The sequence below is a fragment of the Typha angustifolia genome, chromosome 8 (genome assembly GCF_048772165.1).
Source record: "Typha angustifolia cultivar Huaian chromosome 8, ASM4877216v1, whole genome shotgun sequence".
In the NCBI taxonomy this organism is placed as follows: domain Eukaryota; kingdom Viridiplantae; phylum Streptophyta; class Magnoliopsida; order Poales; family Typhaceae; genus Typha; species Typha angustifolia.
Genome location: NC_133246.1, coordinates 3,504,814 through 3,523,047, shown reverse-complemented (window position 1 = coordinate 3,523,047; position 18,234 = coordinate 3,504,814). Strand labels below are relative to the sequence as shown.

General features: G+C 36.5%; 3 protein-coding genes across 7 annotated transcripts; 2 read left to right on the top strand and 1 right to left on the bottom strand.

The window, feature by feature from the left end:
- Positions 1-473: 473 nt before the first annotated feature.
- Positions 474-3,000, bottom strand: LOC140766233 (uncharacterized). The gene is made up of 5 exons (XM_073105717.1): positions 2,563-3,000; positions 1,347-1,558; positions 1,172-1,264; positions 927-1,037; positions 474-852 (listed from the first exon to the last, which is right to left on the bottom strand). Exons 1-5 carry the CDS (start codon positions 2,840-2,842, stop codon positions 565-567), a joined length of 984 nt encoding a protein of 327 aa, XP_072961818.1. The 5' UTR covers positions 2,843-3,000; the 3' UTR covers positions 474-564.
- Positions 3,001-6,951: 3,951 nt separating this feature from the next.
- Positions 6,952-10,641, top strand: LOC140766063 (probable enoyl-CoA hydratase 2, mitochondrial). 2 transcript variants are annotated; one of them, XM_073105467.1, is made up of 8 exons: positions 6,952-7,209; positions 7,302-7,471; positions 8,601-8,675; positions 9,220-9,310; positions 9,420-9,471; positions 9,735-9,838; positions 9,918-9,994; positions 10,308-10,641. In XM_073105467.1, the coding sequence occupies exons 1-8, from the start codon at positions 7,035-7,037 to the stop codon at positions 10,482-10,484; spliced, it is 921 nt and encodes a 306-aa protein (XP_072961568.1). In that variant the 5' UTR covers positions 6,952-7,034; the 3' UTR covers positions 10,485-10,641. The 2 variants fall into 2 exon arrangements, with proteins under 2 accessions (XP_072961568.1, XP_072961569.1); XM_073105468.1 differs by having other exon boundaries at positions 7,074-7,209; positions 7,298-7,471.
- Positions 10,642-11,329: 688 nt separating this feature from the next.
- On the top strand, positions 11,330-17,729 carry LOC140765580 (COP9 signalosome complex subunit 7-like). 4 transcript variants are annotated; one of them, XM_073104733.1, is made up of 9 exons: positions 11,330-11,613; positions 11,744-11,819; positions 12,049-12,137; positions 13,151-13,240; positions 14,673-14,717; positions 14,821-14,891; positions 16,169-16,301; positions 16,591-16,679; positions 17,367-17,729. In XM_073104733.1, the coding sequence occupies exons 1-9, from the start codon at positions 11,455-11,457 to the stop codon at positions 17,386-17,388; spliced, it is 774 nt and encodes a 257-aa protein (XP_072960834.1). In that variant the 5' UTR covers positions 11,330-11,454; the 3' UTR covers positions 17,389-17,729. The 4 variants fall into 4 exon arrangements, with proteins under 4 accessions (XP_072960834.1, XP_072960833.1, XP_072960835.1 ...); XM_073104732.1 differs by having other exon boundaries at positions 16,570-16,679; XM_073104734.1 differs by lacking the exon at positions 16,591-16,679.
- The last annotated feature ends 505 nt before the right edge of the window (positions 17,730-18,234 follow it).

Genomic DNA, 18,234 nt, shown 5'->3' with positions numbered 1-18,234 from the left:
GTAAAAAATAAAGGACCCCATAGCAATCTCTAATAAAAAGATTTGGTTTGCGTTCTTTGGAAGCTCAGTCACAAAAAGAACCTCCTCTTAGCAGCTACAGACACAGCTATCCTTGAAAAGTAAAGAGGCAAGTAGTAGCTGGCCTCACACAATGATGCACTGTACCATCCCAATCCCTAAAGTTGAGTGGACCACATAAACACCCCCCCTTAACATCCTCTTCCAGTAGTATCCTTTTTACAGTATCGTCTCAACATCCCAATCATTCAAGCATCAAATCAGAAGCTCAGAGCCACATGAGCCTCTCTGTCCCAAATGTTTCTCAAGTTGGAACAACGAACAAACACACTCATAGAGATAGAGACCTCTTGTATTCTTCTCCAATTATACATTATGAGTAAGGACACATCTCTGGCATTAGTGCTAGTTCACGTTTAGAAACATGAAATCACTTTGGATTTATAGCTCCTTGATTCAACAAGGCATTACCCATCTTTTCAATTGATCGTATGTCCATAACATGTCCCAGAGGTAGAGAGATTTATCATACAGTACCAAAGCATATTAGCTAACACTTATGGCGCCTACAGAGCCCTGAGAAGATAACTTAGCCAGACTTTGTGGCTGAGGCGGTGCGATGCGGAGCTCCAGATCGCTGCCTTCATTTGATTTAGAAGTCGCTGAAGAATGAGTTGGGCAATGCGTGTGAAGTAAGGATAGTTTGAGGAAATCAGGGGTGCATGCCATGGAGCTGGCTTGAAAAACTGAGTTCATCTGGTCTGAATTCTTCACAGGTGCAACCGGAGAGAGTGTTGGAATGGCTTGATCTGTTGTGCTGCCTGACAAATTCACCTGTTAAATGATCCCAATATTAGTAGATTTAGATCACTCACGTCAAGATGAATATAGGATTGAGCTGAAGTTACCGTGTACTCGGTGTTTTGGAAGTTTGTACAGTTTCCATGATTTGTCATTAGGAGCATAACTGGGGATGGTTCTACACCCTGAGGTGCTATGACAAGAGGTGACCCCGGTATCTGCAGAATGGCCAATAATGGTCCATGGTTACTCTTGTTCATATTCCAGGGAGTGCTCATAAAGTTGATGGTATCTATTGTCGTGTACAGGCAAAAATGACATGAAATGTATAAGAATCATGTGGGAGAATTACCATTTGATTGTCCTGACTAAGATGGTCAGGCTCTTCCTTACGTCCATTGATTTTCTTTGGAGGCAATGCTGCAGAAACTTCTGGGATGGTAACCTGAAAAATTACCAATAATGATTAGAAATGAGACCAACAATAGAAGCACAAGAAATCACTCTGAGGAGTCAACAGGAGTTACCTTGTCATTCATCACAACATCAAAGAGGCTGGACCTGCGCTTCTTTTTACCCTGATTGATTTGCCTGAGGAAATACTTCTGAGCATGGCTAGCCACTTGGGTTGGCGTTCGAGTAGTCACAAAGTTCCTTGAGATTCCTCTCCAATCGCCTTTCCCAAGTTTCTCAAGTCCAGCTAAAAATGTTCGATGCTCTTCCTCAGTCCACGGTACCCCTGTATCAGAAAGCACAGTGATCTAGGCATCTCTTTCGCAGAAAACAATAGAACTCCATCAAATCAACAAAGGAAGTGAGATGCAAATAATTGAATGAGATGCAGATGATAGAAAGAAAAATAAATAGTAATCTTGCTTGCTTCCGACAGGACAGCAACATTATGCAAAATTTAGATCGTAATAATAGAGCAAAACTGATGCATATGTAGCAAAACATAGATACCTAAGAACAAAGGGAAAAGTCTATAATTCTTATTGGAATCAGCCATCTATTTATACTAAGTCAGCTTGCAGAAAACTTGCCAATTATTACTGATTGCTGTCAAAGTGGTAGAAGAGAAATGTGCATGAGTGACAAAGGACTGAGACTCTTCAACTTCACAAATTTGTCTTCCAATTTCTTCTTTGGATTACCAGAATAACAGACAATTTGAAGCAAAATAAGATTTCATAAAATGAATAAAGCATTTACCAGATCAAGGGGTTGTATATTCTGTAAATCCATTTCTTCTTGGAGACATTCTACTTATTATCAACAATGCCAAGAAATGGAAGGATCACTAAATACCACCCAAACCTAAATTTGGACAGTATGTTGCAGTATTATGATGGGTCAAATTGCATGAAATATTCTGAAACAAATTGTCAGCAATTCCCCTAATCCATTTACCTCTTTGATCAATAATAAAATGTTATCACATACAAACATACAATACACAGATGATTATCTTGCAAGGATTACGAAACATAATTGATTCCCATTATACTCATCAGACCTATAAATTGTGATTCTGTATGAGAATATCACTGCTAAAATAAAAGAGAACTTCGCATTAACCACATATATAGAATATTGCAACGCATAATACTCTTCGAGCAATACCAACAAACATTCCCACCCAGAGGGCTTCTTAAAATCCAATTTTTAACAGATCTAACTGACTAAAAATTGAGACCCAGAGAGCAAAGGCAGCAAATTAACTCAGGCTATAAAGAGACCCACCTCTCTTACGCTCCTGACCTCTCTTCCTCCTCCTCACAGACTGGTCGAGGCCGCCATCGGAGATGTACCCATGATCCCCGCCGCCGCGATCGGCGAAGGACGCCTTCGCCACGGAAAAGGAGGCCAAGTTCCCCATGCTCGCGCTCTTCCTTATCATCTCATCGTCCTCCTCGTCCTCCTCTTCCTCTTCCTCCTCCATCCTCCTCTCGTCCCAAATCCTCACCCCGAAGAGCTTGACTCCCTTCCTCTCCCCCTCCTCCTCCTCCCGCTTCATCTCCATGGCCAGCCGAATCTCGCGCGAATATCGATGCAGCCCCCTCCTCCTCCTCCTCCTCCTCCTCCTACCTCTCCAGCTCCGTTTTCCTCTTCTCCTCCTCCTCTCCTTCTCTCTCTCTCTGGATTGCGACCTCTGAGCGGTAGACGAAGACGACTCGCCAATGGATTGGCCGGAGAGGTCGTCTGGTCGCAAAGGTTGTTTACATAGGAACCGGAATCCAGGAACACCCCTAGATTTGGGTTTATTTACGAAACTTGTCCTTATCGTTAAAGGACGGTTTTTAGTTCAGCATGGCGTGGGTAAGCAAGATATGGTAACCGCTGGTGACGATAAAAGCCACTTTTATACCATATCACCATTTTCTTAGAATAATAATAATAATAATAATAATAATAATAATAATAATAATAATAATAACTTTAATAAATTTTAAATGGAAATTTTTTTCAAAACATCTCCGCATTATAAACTTTATATATTCAACCTTTACCTTCTCACTTTTTATTAAAAAATCCATGCTTTTCTAAAAAATTATTATTATAGTATCCTATTTTTACCATCATAATAAATTACTATCATGCATTAGATAAAATTCTAATTTAAAAAAAAAACTCGAGGTGATTTTTTTTTAATAAACTTCCCAAACCTAACATAAATTTTATTTGTAGATTTTATAATAAAATAAAATCTCATTATTTTCTAAAGAGTATTGGAGGGTGAGCTCACAGGGAGTGACCACACCGCTTCCATTTCGGTAAAATACCTGCATATTAACGTCCAAAGATCTCATGCCACCCGTGCGGATATTAGACGATTGCGTCATTAAAGCCTCTAGCTTTTCTTTAAAAGAAAAAAGGGGGGCTTTTTTACATAATTTTCACTAAAAACTTCTAAATATCATACTAGTCCTCACAATTTCTTTTTTTAAAAAATACTTTCGACTATTAATTAAAATAAAATCCTTTGTTTTTTTTAAGAAAAAAAGAATTATTTTAAATTATTTATATAAGAGCAAAATGATCTTCTTTTATTATTTAATTATGATATTTTTAAAAGTTTTTAATGGTAAAATAGCCTATAATTACTTCTCTATGTAGGGTCAAATATGAAAAAAATCCCACCGTATTTCCCACGTCCTAGAATTTGTGAGGAAAGATACCTCGCACACCATTTACCTATCTTTTTCCTAGAAAATTTCTACCATTTATTCTTCCTCGTATTTGACTAATTTATAGGTCAAATTTGTTTGAGATAATTAAATATTTTCAACGTGGCAAGAATAATATCAATCAAATTATAAACGATAAAAGTATAATAAATATGTTAATATTAATTTTTGTATGTGTTCTATAGATTACCTAAATATATGATTAAAAAACTATAGAAAAATCCCCTCTTTTTTTCTATTGGTTGAACTGGATTTTTTTTTAAAATAAAAAGTATTAAAGAAGAGAAATTAAAATAAAAGCATATTTGGGTTCTATTTTGGCGATAATTTATCCGAAATGCAAATTAATTGAATAATAAGTCAACGGTGACACCATATAATGTAGTCTTGTGGTGTCATTACCTATCATTTTCCACTACATTTATTTTCTATCCTGTCAAAGTCTTGGAAAATTTTCTATTGTTCTCACTTTGGACGGTGGAGTCATTACATAATAATAATATAAATAATAATAATAATAATAAAATGTCAATTTCCTGGATCGTTACTGGTAGAGAAATCTATTAAAAACACCCTTTTTTATTTTTTTTATTCTAATTTTTGACCTAATAAAAAAATAAAAATATCTAAAATATTTTACTCAGAGATATATTATTTATTTTTTAAAAAATAATTATATAATTAAAAAGCAGGAATTTTTTTTTTTGGATAGATTTAAAAAAAAGATTTATTAGAGTTGGATCTTGAGATAGATTTTATGAAATAAGATTGTGTCGGCTTGCTGGACGACAATCTTGTGGTGTGGGCCCACACTTGTTTGTCTACACCAAAATATTGCGCGTGACGCACGTGATGACCACATAATTAAGTAATATTAGATTAGTTGATTAATATTGAATTGCTTTAAGATATCGTAATTAAGTAATCGTAGCTGTCACTGGAATTACTGAGCTTTTTCTAGAATATTATTCTATTACTTAGATCTAACCAATTACCATTAGAATTGGACTTAGATTGAGTGAGATTATTTTGCATTTATATAAATTGTTTAAAAATAGTTTTGTGTAATAAAAGATAGTTTTTTTTTTAATTTATGCGGGATAGAAAATATTTGATAAAAACTCCTTACGAATGGAATTTGTTTTGGTAGGGAAATAGATTAAATAGGACAAAACGAGCCCCCTAGAGAATGGAGAGCAAGGCGACGAAAGATAGGAGGGTGACAAGGCATCTAAAGAGGAGGGTGGCAATAGTGAATGGGATCTGAGGTTCACAAAAATCATCGAAGTGGTAGAAAGAGAGGCGAGAAGGCACAAAACCGACTAAGATTAGAGGATACCTTGAAGAATATGACATGAAGAGGACAACGACGAGGGAGGAAAGATGGATAGGAAAGAAAAGAAAGAGAAGGAGAAAGGTGAGAGAGAAAAGAAGAAGAAGAAGAAAGAATAATTCCTTCGTGGGGGGCTTTCCTCTCCACTTAGCCACCCAAGCAAGGGAGAGGAGAGGGGGATATCTTTTTTATTATTATCATTTAAGAACACGAAGTTTATATGAGCTAGATAAAAGGGCAACATTTCGTGTAGATATTGACCAAGTTTACTTAATATACTAAGCCACCTAATATGGGCTTCAAGTTATATGCATCGTTGAGCTATTGTTTCTAGCTAAAAATTATCAAGATATCATTCCAAGCTGTTGCGTTGTTAAGTTGCTCCTCTAAATAACAATACTATTGAGCTATCAATCAGGTTGAGTCGAGCCATTGAATTGAGCTACTAAGCTACCAAATTATCAAATAATTTAGGGTTGGAGTTAACCCTAGGAGAGGTACCTACCAACTTTATAAGAGTTAGTCAGTAAAGAGGAGAGGAAGTCGCTAAAACGTGAAAATCCTTGAGATGAGGGGAATATCTTAAAACCCTAGCAAAGCTATTGGGGGAGGTGAAGAGTTGGGAAAATGTTACCATTTTCTAAACAAGTGCAATAACCCATCTATCTATCATGGATGTTTGGTTTAAGAAGGCATTGGGGCACAATCGAAGGTTATATGTCTGCTTTAGGAATGCTTAAAAAGCTCGTTAGTCTGAAGCCTATCTATGTCCAACTCAATAAAAGCTGACCATAGCTTGTCCCAAGCCCCTTTTGGATTTAGCTTGACCAGATCCGAAAGTCTATTGGATTGGTTCTGAGTTGAGCCATGTTCAAGCTCGACCTAGCCCGAGCTCGTAGCGCCTAGCCCACCCATTAAGGCCCATAGACAATGGCCCATCTTCTGAGCTTTAGCCTATATGCTCGTAATTAGTTCGATCCATGTCCATTAGATTTAAGTTTAAACTCCTTAAATCATATTTAATTTCTTATATTCATTAAACGTTAAATATTTGATTCTATTACTTTACTCATAGGGAATATTAGCAGCTGTAAAAAATATTATAGGATAATTTCACCTAGACATCGAGAATTATCATTATTTTCTGTATACACTCCCTGAATTTTTTTACCACATATACCCCTTGATTCAAAATATTTTTCGTTTAAAGGTTTGTATAGTTATATTTTTTTTTCTTAGTTCAAGAGATATACGTGAATATTATTTTAGTTTAGAGGTGTATGTAAGTAATAAAAATGTTCAAAGTATGTATATAAAAAATAATGATAGTTCAAGTGTTTATCCGTTCGCTCACAATTGGCCTCATATGGGCATGAACTGAACCAGGTCAAAAAACTTGAACCCGGCCCCCTGAGCCCAGACCCGGTCCTATACTAGTTTGGGAATAGACTAACCCGAGTCCAATTTTATTTTATTGAAGCCAGGTCCCACTCAGTCCACACCACTAGTTTGCTTATCAGGGAAAGGGACTGGCAGGATAACAAATTTAATCCTCCTATTAAGTATTATATCTTCCACAAATTCCTACAACCGGGGTTGTATAGGGTCTGCTCCATTATGGCCGCCTCACCCAAAGCTTATCACTCAAAGCCGGATCCAGTACTCGACTCGTCGCACGGTGCTTTGCTCTCGCAATGCATCGCTTCCGAGGCCTCCTCGTCTCTAGGCACTTGTTCCTCGCCGGCGTGTCCTCCCACACGGCGGCTGGAGCCGCTGCCTCCGGCCCCCTTGCTGTATTCCGTCGGACTCTTATAGTCCAAACCCTTCCGGAGCCAATTAAGATAGAGAGGCTCTCCGACCAGGATTCCGGTGATCTCAGCTTTGCCTCTCGATCTCTTCTTCTTCGTTGTTCCGGTTTGCTATCTAAATTTACTGAGAAATATCTTGGAATTTTGAGGTAGGGATCGTTGAGCTGAAGCTTGATCGGCCGGAGGCGAAGAACGCGATCGGGAAGGAGATGCTGAAGGGATTGCAGCGTTCTCTTGAGGCGATCGATCGGGACTCCTCGGCGAATGTTGTCATCGTCTCCAGCGCGGTTCCTAAGGTTTTCTGTGCCGGTGCTGATCTCAAGGTACATAGCTGCTTATTTTTAGATCATGGTTAGTTTTATAAGATTGCAGGTTATTGATTAGTTAATGATAAATTCACGAAGAAAGTTTCAGTTAGAGGAATTCGGGGTTTATCTTTCGGATTTCGTGTGCAAAAGTTGTTCTTTGGAAGTGCTTGGCCTATCAAAAGAGGAGATGGACAACTATTTGTAACTAAAATCGAATTCTTGTTGCTTAGAAGATCATACAATCATAAAAATTCTATGTTCTGCTCTACTTGTGGGATTTTAGCATATGGAGACTTAAGTTAAATGAAGATGTTTGGGCTGAATGATATGAATGCATTTTACTGATTATTTCCTTCCAATACCAATAAAGGTGAATGATCCCATGGATTGATGTGAGAGTTGGTACATCGAGCATGCTGACTTTGCTAAATCTTGTTGTATCAATGTGGTGCAGTTAAGGAGTGCCGAAAAATAGAACTCTTACAGGGGCATACTGATTGTGCCACGTATCAATGGCGCGCAGCTGCAGCACAAAATTTGTGAACAAACTTCAAAGTTAGGGGGCAAAGGTTGTTGTTTAAATTAGTAACACTAGAAACAACATGTAGCGAACCCAATTACGTAAAGTTGCTGATATACTCTAGTAGCTCAGAATTTCTTCTTTTAATGATTGATACATGTATTGTGACCTTTTGTTTTGTTTTTTCAATCCCTAATTTTCCAAAATGTGTATTATTGTTTGGATTTCAGATATTGGATTCAATTATTTTGTTATCTCCCTGTCCCTTTGGAATCTAGCGTCATTTGCAATAGTCCTTTTTTTTTTATCGTAGACTGCTGCAACAATTATTAAACAGGTTGTAACTTAGAATAAATACCCTTTTTTATGATGCTTAAGGTTGGGTCTTCTGATGCAGGCATTGTTGTTATCCTGCATGCAAAATTCTTATAATTTAAGCTACCGATGCAGTCTAACTGTGTATCCTTTTCAAAAATTCTTGAGATGCAAGTTTGTTTGAATTTCTATTTTAATTGTTTCTCCTATTTCTTGCATCTTACATGATATTTTAGTTATTTTCTGACGTTCATATGGCTTGCTTTGACATTCTGCTCAAGTTGGTCATAACTGAAGGTCTACTGGCAGGAAAGGAGGCTGATGAGTCCTAATGAAGTTGAGCTGTTTGTTAACTCTTTAAGGTCAACCTTCTCATCCATTGAGGTTTGTGCCTGATCGCATGCTTCAATTTATTCATATGTAAGTAATGCTGGTTTCTTCAAGAAGATCAAAAGAATGACTATGCAGGTCAGTAAACTAGTTCCCAGTGGTAGGAATGCCAAGATAATAGTAATTGTCTGAAATCCTCTGTTAAGTAGTGACTTAACCACCTAAGATGAAGACTTGGATTTGCAATCAGTTTTTCTGCATTTCCAAACTTCTTACTACGTAAATTTTATTTAGGATGTATCTATAATGGATATATTGTTTTTCTAGGAGGATGAAACATCTATATTTTGTTTTTCAAGTCTCCTCACTATGCAGCCATCTAATTTCGTTAAACTGGTTTCTTTTGTCACTGCAAACCCCTTTGAAGTTCCAAGATTAGATTCCCTGTTGTTGAAAAAGGTTGATATTGCCTTCCTGTCTCTTTGCCTTTTTCAGTCATCTTTCCTACTATTGGGTTTTACTGTGAGCAATTTTCATTTTTAACATGGTTTCCATCCCATATGATCTTATGGATCACAGTAGATTCTCTTTAGTGCAGGCACTCTCAATACCTACAGTAGCAGTTGTTGAAGGAGCAGCATTGGGTGGTGGACTTGAGTTGGTTCTGTCATGCGATCTTCGTATATGTGGTATCACAACAATACATTAGATCCAGTTGATTTGAAGTATATAGAAATATCTTACATATCTGCTTAGAAGGGTATTTGACTTTCAAAATTCTTTCAACCTGTTTCGTAGGAGAGAATGCAACATTTAGTTTGCCAGAGACTGGACTCGCTATAATTCCTGGGTATGTTTTGAAGCTGGTGGTTATATCAGAGAGTAAGGTGTTTGTTGTATAGTTTTGTTACTTTTGCATATGCCTAGCAGATGAAAAATATCTTGTCTGAAACATCTGCTGTCTAAGTTATGCTTAATTATCCACTTGAACTTTCTAACGACACAAGGATACCTTCATTCATCAAATATTAAAGCTGATGTTTCCTTCCTACAAAACTTGGAAAGAGAAAATTCCTTTAAATGATAACTGACATTAATATCCACTATATGTAGAGCTGGTGGGACCCAACGCCTTCCCAGAATAGTTGGGAGGTCTGTGGCAAAGGAGCTCATATTCACCGGTCGAAGGATTGATGGAACAGAGGCAGTGTCTATGGGTAAGAAGTTTGATTTGCTTATCACAACAAATCCTCACTAGAAATTCTTTCTCACCATATAGGATTTATTCAATGGCAGGGCTTGTCAATCACTGTGTTCCTGCTGGGGAGGCTTATCTAAAAGCCCTTCAAATTGCTCGAGATATAAATCAAAAAGTAGGACTTTTGTTCTTGTTTTTTTCTCCTTGTGGTTTCAGAGTTTCTCTATAATATCTTTGGAAGAGGTCTACCGAGCATTTGCATAAAAAAGACATTAGTTTTTAAAATGTATGTATCTAGTATAAAAAATTTAATGTATTCAGTTGCAAGATCTCAATCTTATTATTATTAAAATCTTCGGCAAATAGTCCGAGATCTATCCAATCTATCTGTTATGTTTATTATGGATCGCATTCTATGTATGTGTATGATATATTAATCCAAGTAGTTGCCCTATTGATCTTATTTGCATTCCATGTTTCTCTATCAGGGTCCTCTGGCTCTAAGAATGGCTAAAAAATCCATCAACCTGGGCATGGAGGTGGACATGCCATCGGCACTGGAAGTAGAGGAAGAATGCTACGAGCAGCTGCTGAACACAAAGGATCGTCTCGAAGGATTAGCTGCTTTCGCGGAGAAAAGAAAGCCAAGATACAGCGGTCGATAATTCATTACTCTTTAAGTCTTCTTCACAGTCTTTCTTGGATTCTTCTCAGGGGATTATGCATCATAGCATATCTTTTCCTCTGCTGTAATCAAATGATACTAAAAGCGATCTTCTGACTTTGATCATGTAATAAGGAATAAAATTACTTTTTCACCTCCCTCTATTGCGTGCCTTACTCAAGGGACATTAATTGTTTTTCATTTTATGGGGGATATTTTATTAAAATTTTATTTTACACTGTGTCTATTTCAGTTTACATCTAATAATTTTACTTAGATCTTCTAAACTATTATTATTTTTCATATTTTTTTAATTTTTTTTATTATTTAATGAGGGATTTTTTTTAATTTTATTTTACACCGTGTCTATTTCAGTTTACATCTAATAATTTTCCTTAGATCTTCCAAACTATTATTATTATTATTATAGATATATATATTTAAAAGTTTTTATTATCTATATATACTCTTAAACTAAAAGAAATATTCATATATATCTCTTCCGGATAAGAAAAAAAAATCTATACGAACAAAACATATGCAGAAAATAATAATAATAATAATTCAGGGGTCTATATGAAATTATTTTTATTTTTTTTAAATAATTATACTTAGACTGTGACCCTTTTTACGTGCCTATGACCATAAATTTTGCGGTTGGTTTACCGGTTTGGTCATCCTGTTCCGTTCGGCTATCATAATTATAGGTTCGATAAAATTTAAAATTAAAAATAGTTGAAAGGATAAGGTGTAAAATGAGATATTTTCTGTGGGTTAATTATAATATAGTTGAACGATTGGGTTTGAAATGAACATTTTCCTCTGATATAAAATATAATAAACATAAGAAGGAAAAAGAAAGGGAAAAAAATCCAGGCGCCTCGGTACTCGGTAGCTCGTTCTACGATTCGGACAGAGGTAGAAGCGGAGGAGGAGAAGGGAGAAGAGGAAAGCTCGAGGCGGAGGAGGCAATGGATATGGAGCAGAAGCAAGCGGACCTCATCGATCACTTCTCGAACAGAGCGGCGAGCCTCGACGGCCCTCAACTCGCCGATCTCGTCCTCGAGGCCACCTCCCACCCTTCTCTCTTCGCCTTCTCCGAGATCCTCTCCCTTCCCAACATCGCCAAGGTTGTAACCTTTTTTTTATGCTCAGATGATTTCGATCGCTCTCGTTTCTTTTCCCATTTAGCCTCCATTTTTTCTTTTTTTAAAATCTCGAAGTAGAGACGTTATCTTGCTGGCTTTGCTTGCGTTGCAGCTCGAGGGAACGCAGTATTCGGCTCCTTTGCACTTGCTTCGCTTGTTTGCGTATGGGGCATGGAGCGATTATAAGAGTTAGCACCCGCACCCTCTTTTGGTTCTTCTTGCTTATTTTACGATGGCATCTATTCTTTTAGATGGACTCTTCTTGAATAATAAATTTAGTATGTTGTTTGATTACGAAGTTGTGGATTTAGTTTAGGCAATTAGAAATCTTGATGTACTTTTGATATTTTTCTTTTGTTGGGGGTTCTACTATCCTATTTCTTTAGGGAAACTCGTGTTTTAAGTCCTTTTTCTTAGGTAATGCTGGCTATCTTCCGGAGCTATCGCCTGATCAAATAAGGAAGCTTAAACAACTTAGCGTGCTGTCTCTGGCTGAGTCCAACAAGGTACTTGTAGAGTTGTAGTATGTATATCGGTTCTATATATATATGAATTATATATGTATACAGACTTTGCCGGTACGTATATCTCTTCTTAGCTACCCTGTAACAATTGGGACATTTAATATGCATGAAAATGTGAAGCAATACCTGCATAATAATACCTATATTCTTTTGGATGACATCTTTGAAAATCAATATTTTGGTTATCACTTTCATCCTTTTGATCGATTGCATATCTTAAAATTAAAAATATTTTGATTCTTTAAATGAATAGAGTTGAATTTTAGTGCATGTGAAAAGCAAACATATTTGTTTTACTATGGGCTAGTATTGATATTGTACCCTCTAGAAGAGATTTTCTCTCTTTCTGTTCCGGCTTGGATGAGTAATTGTATAATGCTTATTTTGTTGCATATTTTGAAGTAAATAAGAATCATGCTATTCACCTCTTTGAGTGCTCTTCTGATCTCAGCGTTGATCACATAAAGACAAAGTTTTGTGCAGACTAATGGTTTTAACACCCTAAAGGGCTGGTACTACATAATGGAAAGATATGATGTATATGTTAAGGGAGATGCTGCTGTTTGTCAAATGTATCTTGGACTATACAATAAATTTTTTCAGCTCGTGAATTGCTGACATAGAATTCTGACCTGAACTTGGGCTCTATATTTTTTCTGACCTTGGGCGTCAAATAAAAACAGATTATGTAAAGTTGTAGACTAAATGTATACTCTAGTAACTCTACTTAAAGTGCAAAGAAACATTACAATTATCAGCCTTTTGAAACTGTGACACCCTTGAAGTGATACAAATAAATGACCATATGATTGATAAAATCACATGCGTGAGAAAATCAGAGATTGCATATTTGATCAAGAAGATGTTTTTTTTTTCTTCCTGTAGATGTCATAGTTCTCAAATCCCATAAGTTATCTCTTTACTATGTATTCAAATATAATCTTCTTAGCTGCATCCTGATGAAACAAATGCCTAATTTTCATGTTGGTTGTTAGGTATTACCATATGATCAGCTCATGCAAGAAATAGATGTTTCCAATGTAAGGGAACTTGAAGACTTCCTCATCAACGAGTGCATGTATTCGGTGAGAGCTTGCCAGATTGATCTTACATTGATGTAAAGGCACTGTATAATTCATACATATTTCCTGGCCAATTCTGAAATTCATGTGACGCTTTTCTTTTATGCTATATATAGTATGTTCTACAAGTTACCTTTAATTTCATATGTGAAATGCATATTCTCTGTGAAACCTTGATCTTCTTGGGAATATCAGTCCTTATATTTCCATATTATATTTTACATTCTTCATGGTCAACCATAAGTTGAGCACATCCGTGGGAACTATGATGCCTCTTCTTCATATTTGGTAGCTTAAGACTTTAGGCTTAGAGATAATAAGTTTTATAATTTTGAGATTACTGTACAATACTTGAGCTCCAAAGTTAGTTTAAAGAAAAGTAATGGATCAGCCATGCTTCAGAAGTTTCTGTCAAGTTTTAACTATGTTGACTTTGTGGATTGAGAGTTATGTTCCATTCCAATTAAAAATTCCTCAACTTGTACTGTGCCATGAGAACATTGAGAAGAGTGGGTGAAAAAAGAAAGGTATTGTGGCGCACACACTAGGCATTCAAGGGTGTTATGGTAAGTGTTTGTGATAGGCATTTGAACGGGACTTCGATCATGTTTTCTTGAGAGTAAGTTTTGACAATTTTCGAATGGATCCTCAAGCATACGAATGGGTCTGTTTGGGTGTGAACTTAAAAATGCTAGCCAAGTTGGATTCTCAAAGCATTTGTGATCAGCTTAACCTGCATAGGCTTCCTTGCCTTTTAGATTTCAGCAAATTTAGACTTAGAGGATGCTTTGGATAACTTGGGCTTTTTACGGTCGCTAGTCGACGAGGATTTAGTCAATTTAGATTTGTTAGTCTCTTGACCAATCTGGAGATTCCTTGATGGCATCCGATTTAGACATTTTAGAAGTGGAGCAGCCGATTTGAGCGCCCCCTATTTACTTTGAACACTAGCCGAGAATTCTGTTCTTCTTAGCCTGAGAACTTTCTGTCTCAGTCCAATTTGAATCTCTTTGAATTGGAAGCTGCCAATTTGATAGCTGATTCCCCTGGACCTCATAAAAAAAGATAGAACAAAGAAATATTTATCTACATTCCACATGTTTGGGTTAAAGAAGAAGTTGCAGTATTTAAATTTATTTATGATAAAATTTGTGTTAAAAGAAATTCTATGATTTATTAGTACTTTCTTCTGTTTTAGTCATCCTCCATCATCTAGATGCACATTCTGTTAGAATGAAGATCACTCACTTGGTGCATTATATGGTCACCATTAGATAGGCTCAAAACATCCCGGTCAAACCAACCCCTCATAGTTGGGGCAAAAGGCATGCTTTCTGTACAGACTTTGACCTCTTGAATTGTGACTTGTTCTTGTTCCTTGTAGAGAACTGATGTAAGACAATAAACTGGATCTTATGCTTTGTGTTTCTTGTAGGGTATTGTTAGAGGAAAACTGAATCAATCACGCAGATGCTTTGAGGTTAGAATGGACTATTACATGGCTCTGGTCATATGTTGATGACTCTTTTCTCAAATCTTGAAAATAATCTTGTTCTCTACTCATCATTTGGCTTGTTCTATAGGTGCAATTTGCAGCTGGGAGGGATCTTAGACCTGAACAGCTAAATGACATGATACAGACATTAACGGGCTGGTTAGTTTTTAAATTTCGTCATATTACTTTTGGTTGTTATCTTTTGTTTATAATTTATTTGGCTTTGAGCCTTGCAAGCCTTGACTTCTTGTAAGCTAATCAACATAACTTTTGTCATGTGTAACATCTTCAGTTTTTGTGTTTGGAAATAACATTTTTTATGTAGCCGGGCAGCCCGCCAATGCGGGCTGGCTGTTCGACCCGCTTAATAAATGTTATCAAGTTGGAAATGGGTCAGTTTCGGTTTAATGGATCGAATCCGATTGACTAACCGATAACCATTATATATAAACAAAAAATAATTAAAAACCTAAACCCATCGCTGCTCTCTCTTTCTCTTGATCAAACCATCAAAACCCTAAACCCAAACCCCTCTTTCGAATTTCGATCATCTTCTCTAGCGGCAACGAGCGGCGACCAGCGAGCTAAGGCGCCGGTCAGCAGCAGCAAGTTATTATGGACGGCGATGATCAACAGTGGCAAGCAACGGTATGGCCACTATCTTTCATCTCTCTCTCCCACTCTCTTCCACTCTCTCTTAGTCTCTCCCACAGCTTCACTTCTTCCTACTGACAGCTCCACTTCTCAGTCTCTCCACTCTCGTTTAGGCAGCTAAAGGAATTAATTGCTTAATGCTAATTAGACTGTGAATTAAGGTCACTGAAATTTTTTTCCACTATCTTGCATAGTAATCAGAGCCTTAGAGGAATTAATTGCTAATTAAGTAAATAGTTAGAGGAATTTGTAATGTGAATTGCCGTTTAGTGATTAAATATTTAACTGATTACTAATTAATGTTTTTACTTTTTATGGTTTTTAATTTTTAATTACTAATTAGTTAGTAGTATTTGTTATTTTGGTGTAGTGCATCATTGCATCATTACAAATTATATATATATATATATATATATATATATATATATAATATTAGTATTAAAAATAAAATATATCATATATAATTTTTTTATATAAAAATGTTAGACAGTCTTGGCACCCGCCTTCTGCCTTGGAGCTAGGTGGTGCGGTGACTGCCCACCACCCACAACCATTTTTCAAAACATTCATATGTAATTACCATGATTGAGTTCCTATTTGCTAAAAGTTTAAATATCAATGGTCCACTTCCAAGTTCCAATAAATAAATCGCCGAATGTTGGATGGGTGAAAGTATTTTGAATGAGGGGCGCCTAGTTGATGCTTTCCAACAGATATTGATGAGTATTTACCAGTGCATAAGATTTAGTTTTACATTTTCTGTACTTGCACTAATTCTGCAGGTTGGGCACTTCAGATAGTATACTACATCTGATTCAAGAGAACATCAAATGGGCTGATACAACAAGTGAGGCAAACAAGAAACACCGGAAGGAAGCTGAAGACAAGGTGGAACAAGTCAAAAAATCTGTCAAGGTCAGTTTAATCATCTGAATATAATATCAATTGTTAATATTAGAACACATATTGAGATGCTTTGCGGAAATCTCTTTGTTGCTGAAAAATTCTTTTGCATGATACAGAGTGAGATGACTTTTCCATTTTTTTTCAGTGTCATTATGTCAATTGTATTTCCATTTTGTTTGTATACGATACAATACTATTCACCTAACACCAAAAGAGTGTAAAATAGGAAAACTGATTGTCAAATCTGGGAGTTTTGGTCTGTCTTACTTGATGACAGAGGTTAAACACTTATAAGCAGGCCGACATAGACCTACGAGGCCATGAAGGAATCTTCTCTGAGTTGGGAGGAATGATGGACTATGAAGAAGATCGTACCCGACCTAAGAGGTAATTAATAATTTAGGAAGTACAGTTATGATCTGTACATAATTTTAGTAACTGTTGCATTGATATGTAAATGACTTGTTTCTTCATAGCAGCACATTGGTTAACCAAGAAAAAAGGTTTGATCTGACTATCTACTAATCTATTATAGCAAGTTTGGTGCATATAAGGACATATATAACAAAAGTCTGCAGTTGATAATAGTCAAGGTCATTATCATTTCACCTTATCATGGATTCTAGCAAGAATACTGTGAGAGATTAATATCATTTTGAGTACAATTTTGTTCATTGTACTTTTGCCTTACATCTAACATTTGCTTCACACATGTTCTAGATCACATTTATAGTGTTTGCACACCTCTTCAATGTACTCTCAGCACATACAAGATTCGCTCGAAGTAGATATGTCTGATCTGTGTATGGCATTTGATTTCAGAATCTAGGAATTTTGTAAGATCTTAAGTAAATATAGGAGTTCTTCATTTAGCTGTTTTCTGTTTCAACACGATTTTGGATGGTTTTGCATTCCAGACAGTATTATTGCACAAACATTCTTTTTCCTCAGCCTGATCTGAGCTATCCGTACTTTTTTAGTCAAATATATCTGTAGCTTTTCTGTTGACTCTTTAACCTACTGATCTCTTATAGACATAGAGTGGTTTCTTACAATTTGATCTTTGTGTTGCAGAAGGCGGCAACCAATTCTATAGTTGCTAGGGAAGCTGACATGCTAGATTTCTTTTTTGGGGTACAACATTTCACGCTTCAGGATCTTCTGTGATCAAAGTTGCTGATTGTTCTCTGAAGTTTTTCTCAACAATATTGATATCCAACGACATCGTTCAAGCTGGTTCACCATTCTCATATATTTTGAAAGAAAAAAGAACAGGTTGATGTGCCACAGGAGAAATCTTATTTGGATGATGTTTCTTAAAAATTCTATGTGATGCTACCTTTCAATTCACTTACTGCGACCCAATATTGCACTGTGACATCCTTTTCTTGTTACATCTTGAGTGAATCAAGTGCAGGTATATGGGGTGTTTGCTTCTGCCTTTTTCTCACTCAAATTGTATGGTTCGTGTTCTTATTATGCCTAGAAAGTGTACACGCCTGGTCCAACTCTTTGGGGACCCCAAAGGGATTAGGTGATGCTGACAGCCATCAGATTTTGATTGGCTACATTTGATGATACAATCAGCATTTATCATACGAGTTCAATGATCTGCAAGCTACAACCATGCTGCAGTTCCCAACTTCCAAACTTTGGGGAATTGGGTTTGGATGGAAAGGTAGGGTATTCATTGCAGCAAGTCAACGTAATGTATTAATCACACATATTTGATGACATTGATTGCATCTGATATTAAATATATAGAGAGGTTATAGGATTAAAGATAAATCAGGACCAATGGGGCCGCACCTAATCAGCGGATGGAACGTGCCAAGGTGGCAATAGACAGTACCCAATAACTTCCCAGCAGTCATCAACCTGGATATCTATAAACTTCCAACTATTATGACATTTGAACAGTTAGCATGCATCTAAGAAACAA

What these genes read in the sequence shown, in the direction of transcription:
- LOC140766063 (XM_073105467.1), top strand. Translation starts at nt 7,035, where the DNA reads ATGCATCGCTTCCGAGGCCTCCTCGTCTCTAGGCACTTGTTCCTCGCC. An exon ending in CAACCTTCTCATCCATTGAG is followed by an intron (nt 8,676 to 9,219) that starts GTTTGTGCCTGA and finishes TCTTTAGTGCAG; the next exon opens with GCACTCTCAATACCTACAGT. An exon ending in CTCGAGATATAAATCAAAAA is followed by an intron (nt 9,995 to 10,307) that starts GTAGGACTTTTG and finishes TTTCTCTATCAG; the next exon opens with GGTCCTCTGGCTCTAAGAAT.
- LOC140765580 (XM_073104732.1), top strand. Translation starts at nt 11,455, where the DNA reads ATGGATATGGAGCAGAAGCAAGCGGACCTCATCGATCACTTCTCGAAC. An exon ending in CCCTTCCCAACATCGCCAAG is followed by an intron (nt 11,614 to 11,743) that starts GTTGTAACCTTT and finishes CTTGCGTTGCAG; the next exon opens with CTCGAGGGAACGCAGTATTC. An exon ending in AAGTCAAAAAATCTGTCAAG is followed by an intron (nt 16,302 to 16,569) that starts GTCAGTTTAATC and finishes ACTTGATGACAG; the next exon opens with AGGTTAAACACTTATAAGCA.
- LOC140766233 (XM_073105717.1), bottom strand. Translation starts at nt 2,842, where the DNA reads ATGGAGATGAAGCGGGAGGAGGAGGAGGGGGAGAGGAAGGGAGTCAAG. An exon ending in AGGTCAGGAGCGTAAGAGAG is followed by an intron (nt 1,559 to 2,562) that starts GTGGGTCTCTTT and finishes TTTCTGATACAG; the next exon opens with GGGTACCGTGGACTGAGGAA. An exon ending in TCCAAAACACCGAGTACACG is followed by an intron (nt 853 to 926) that starts GTAACTTCAGCT and finishes ATCATTTAACAG; the next exon opens with GTGAATTTGTCAGGCAGCAC.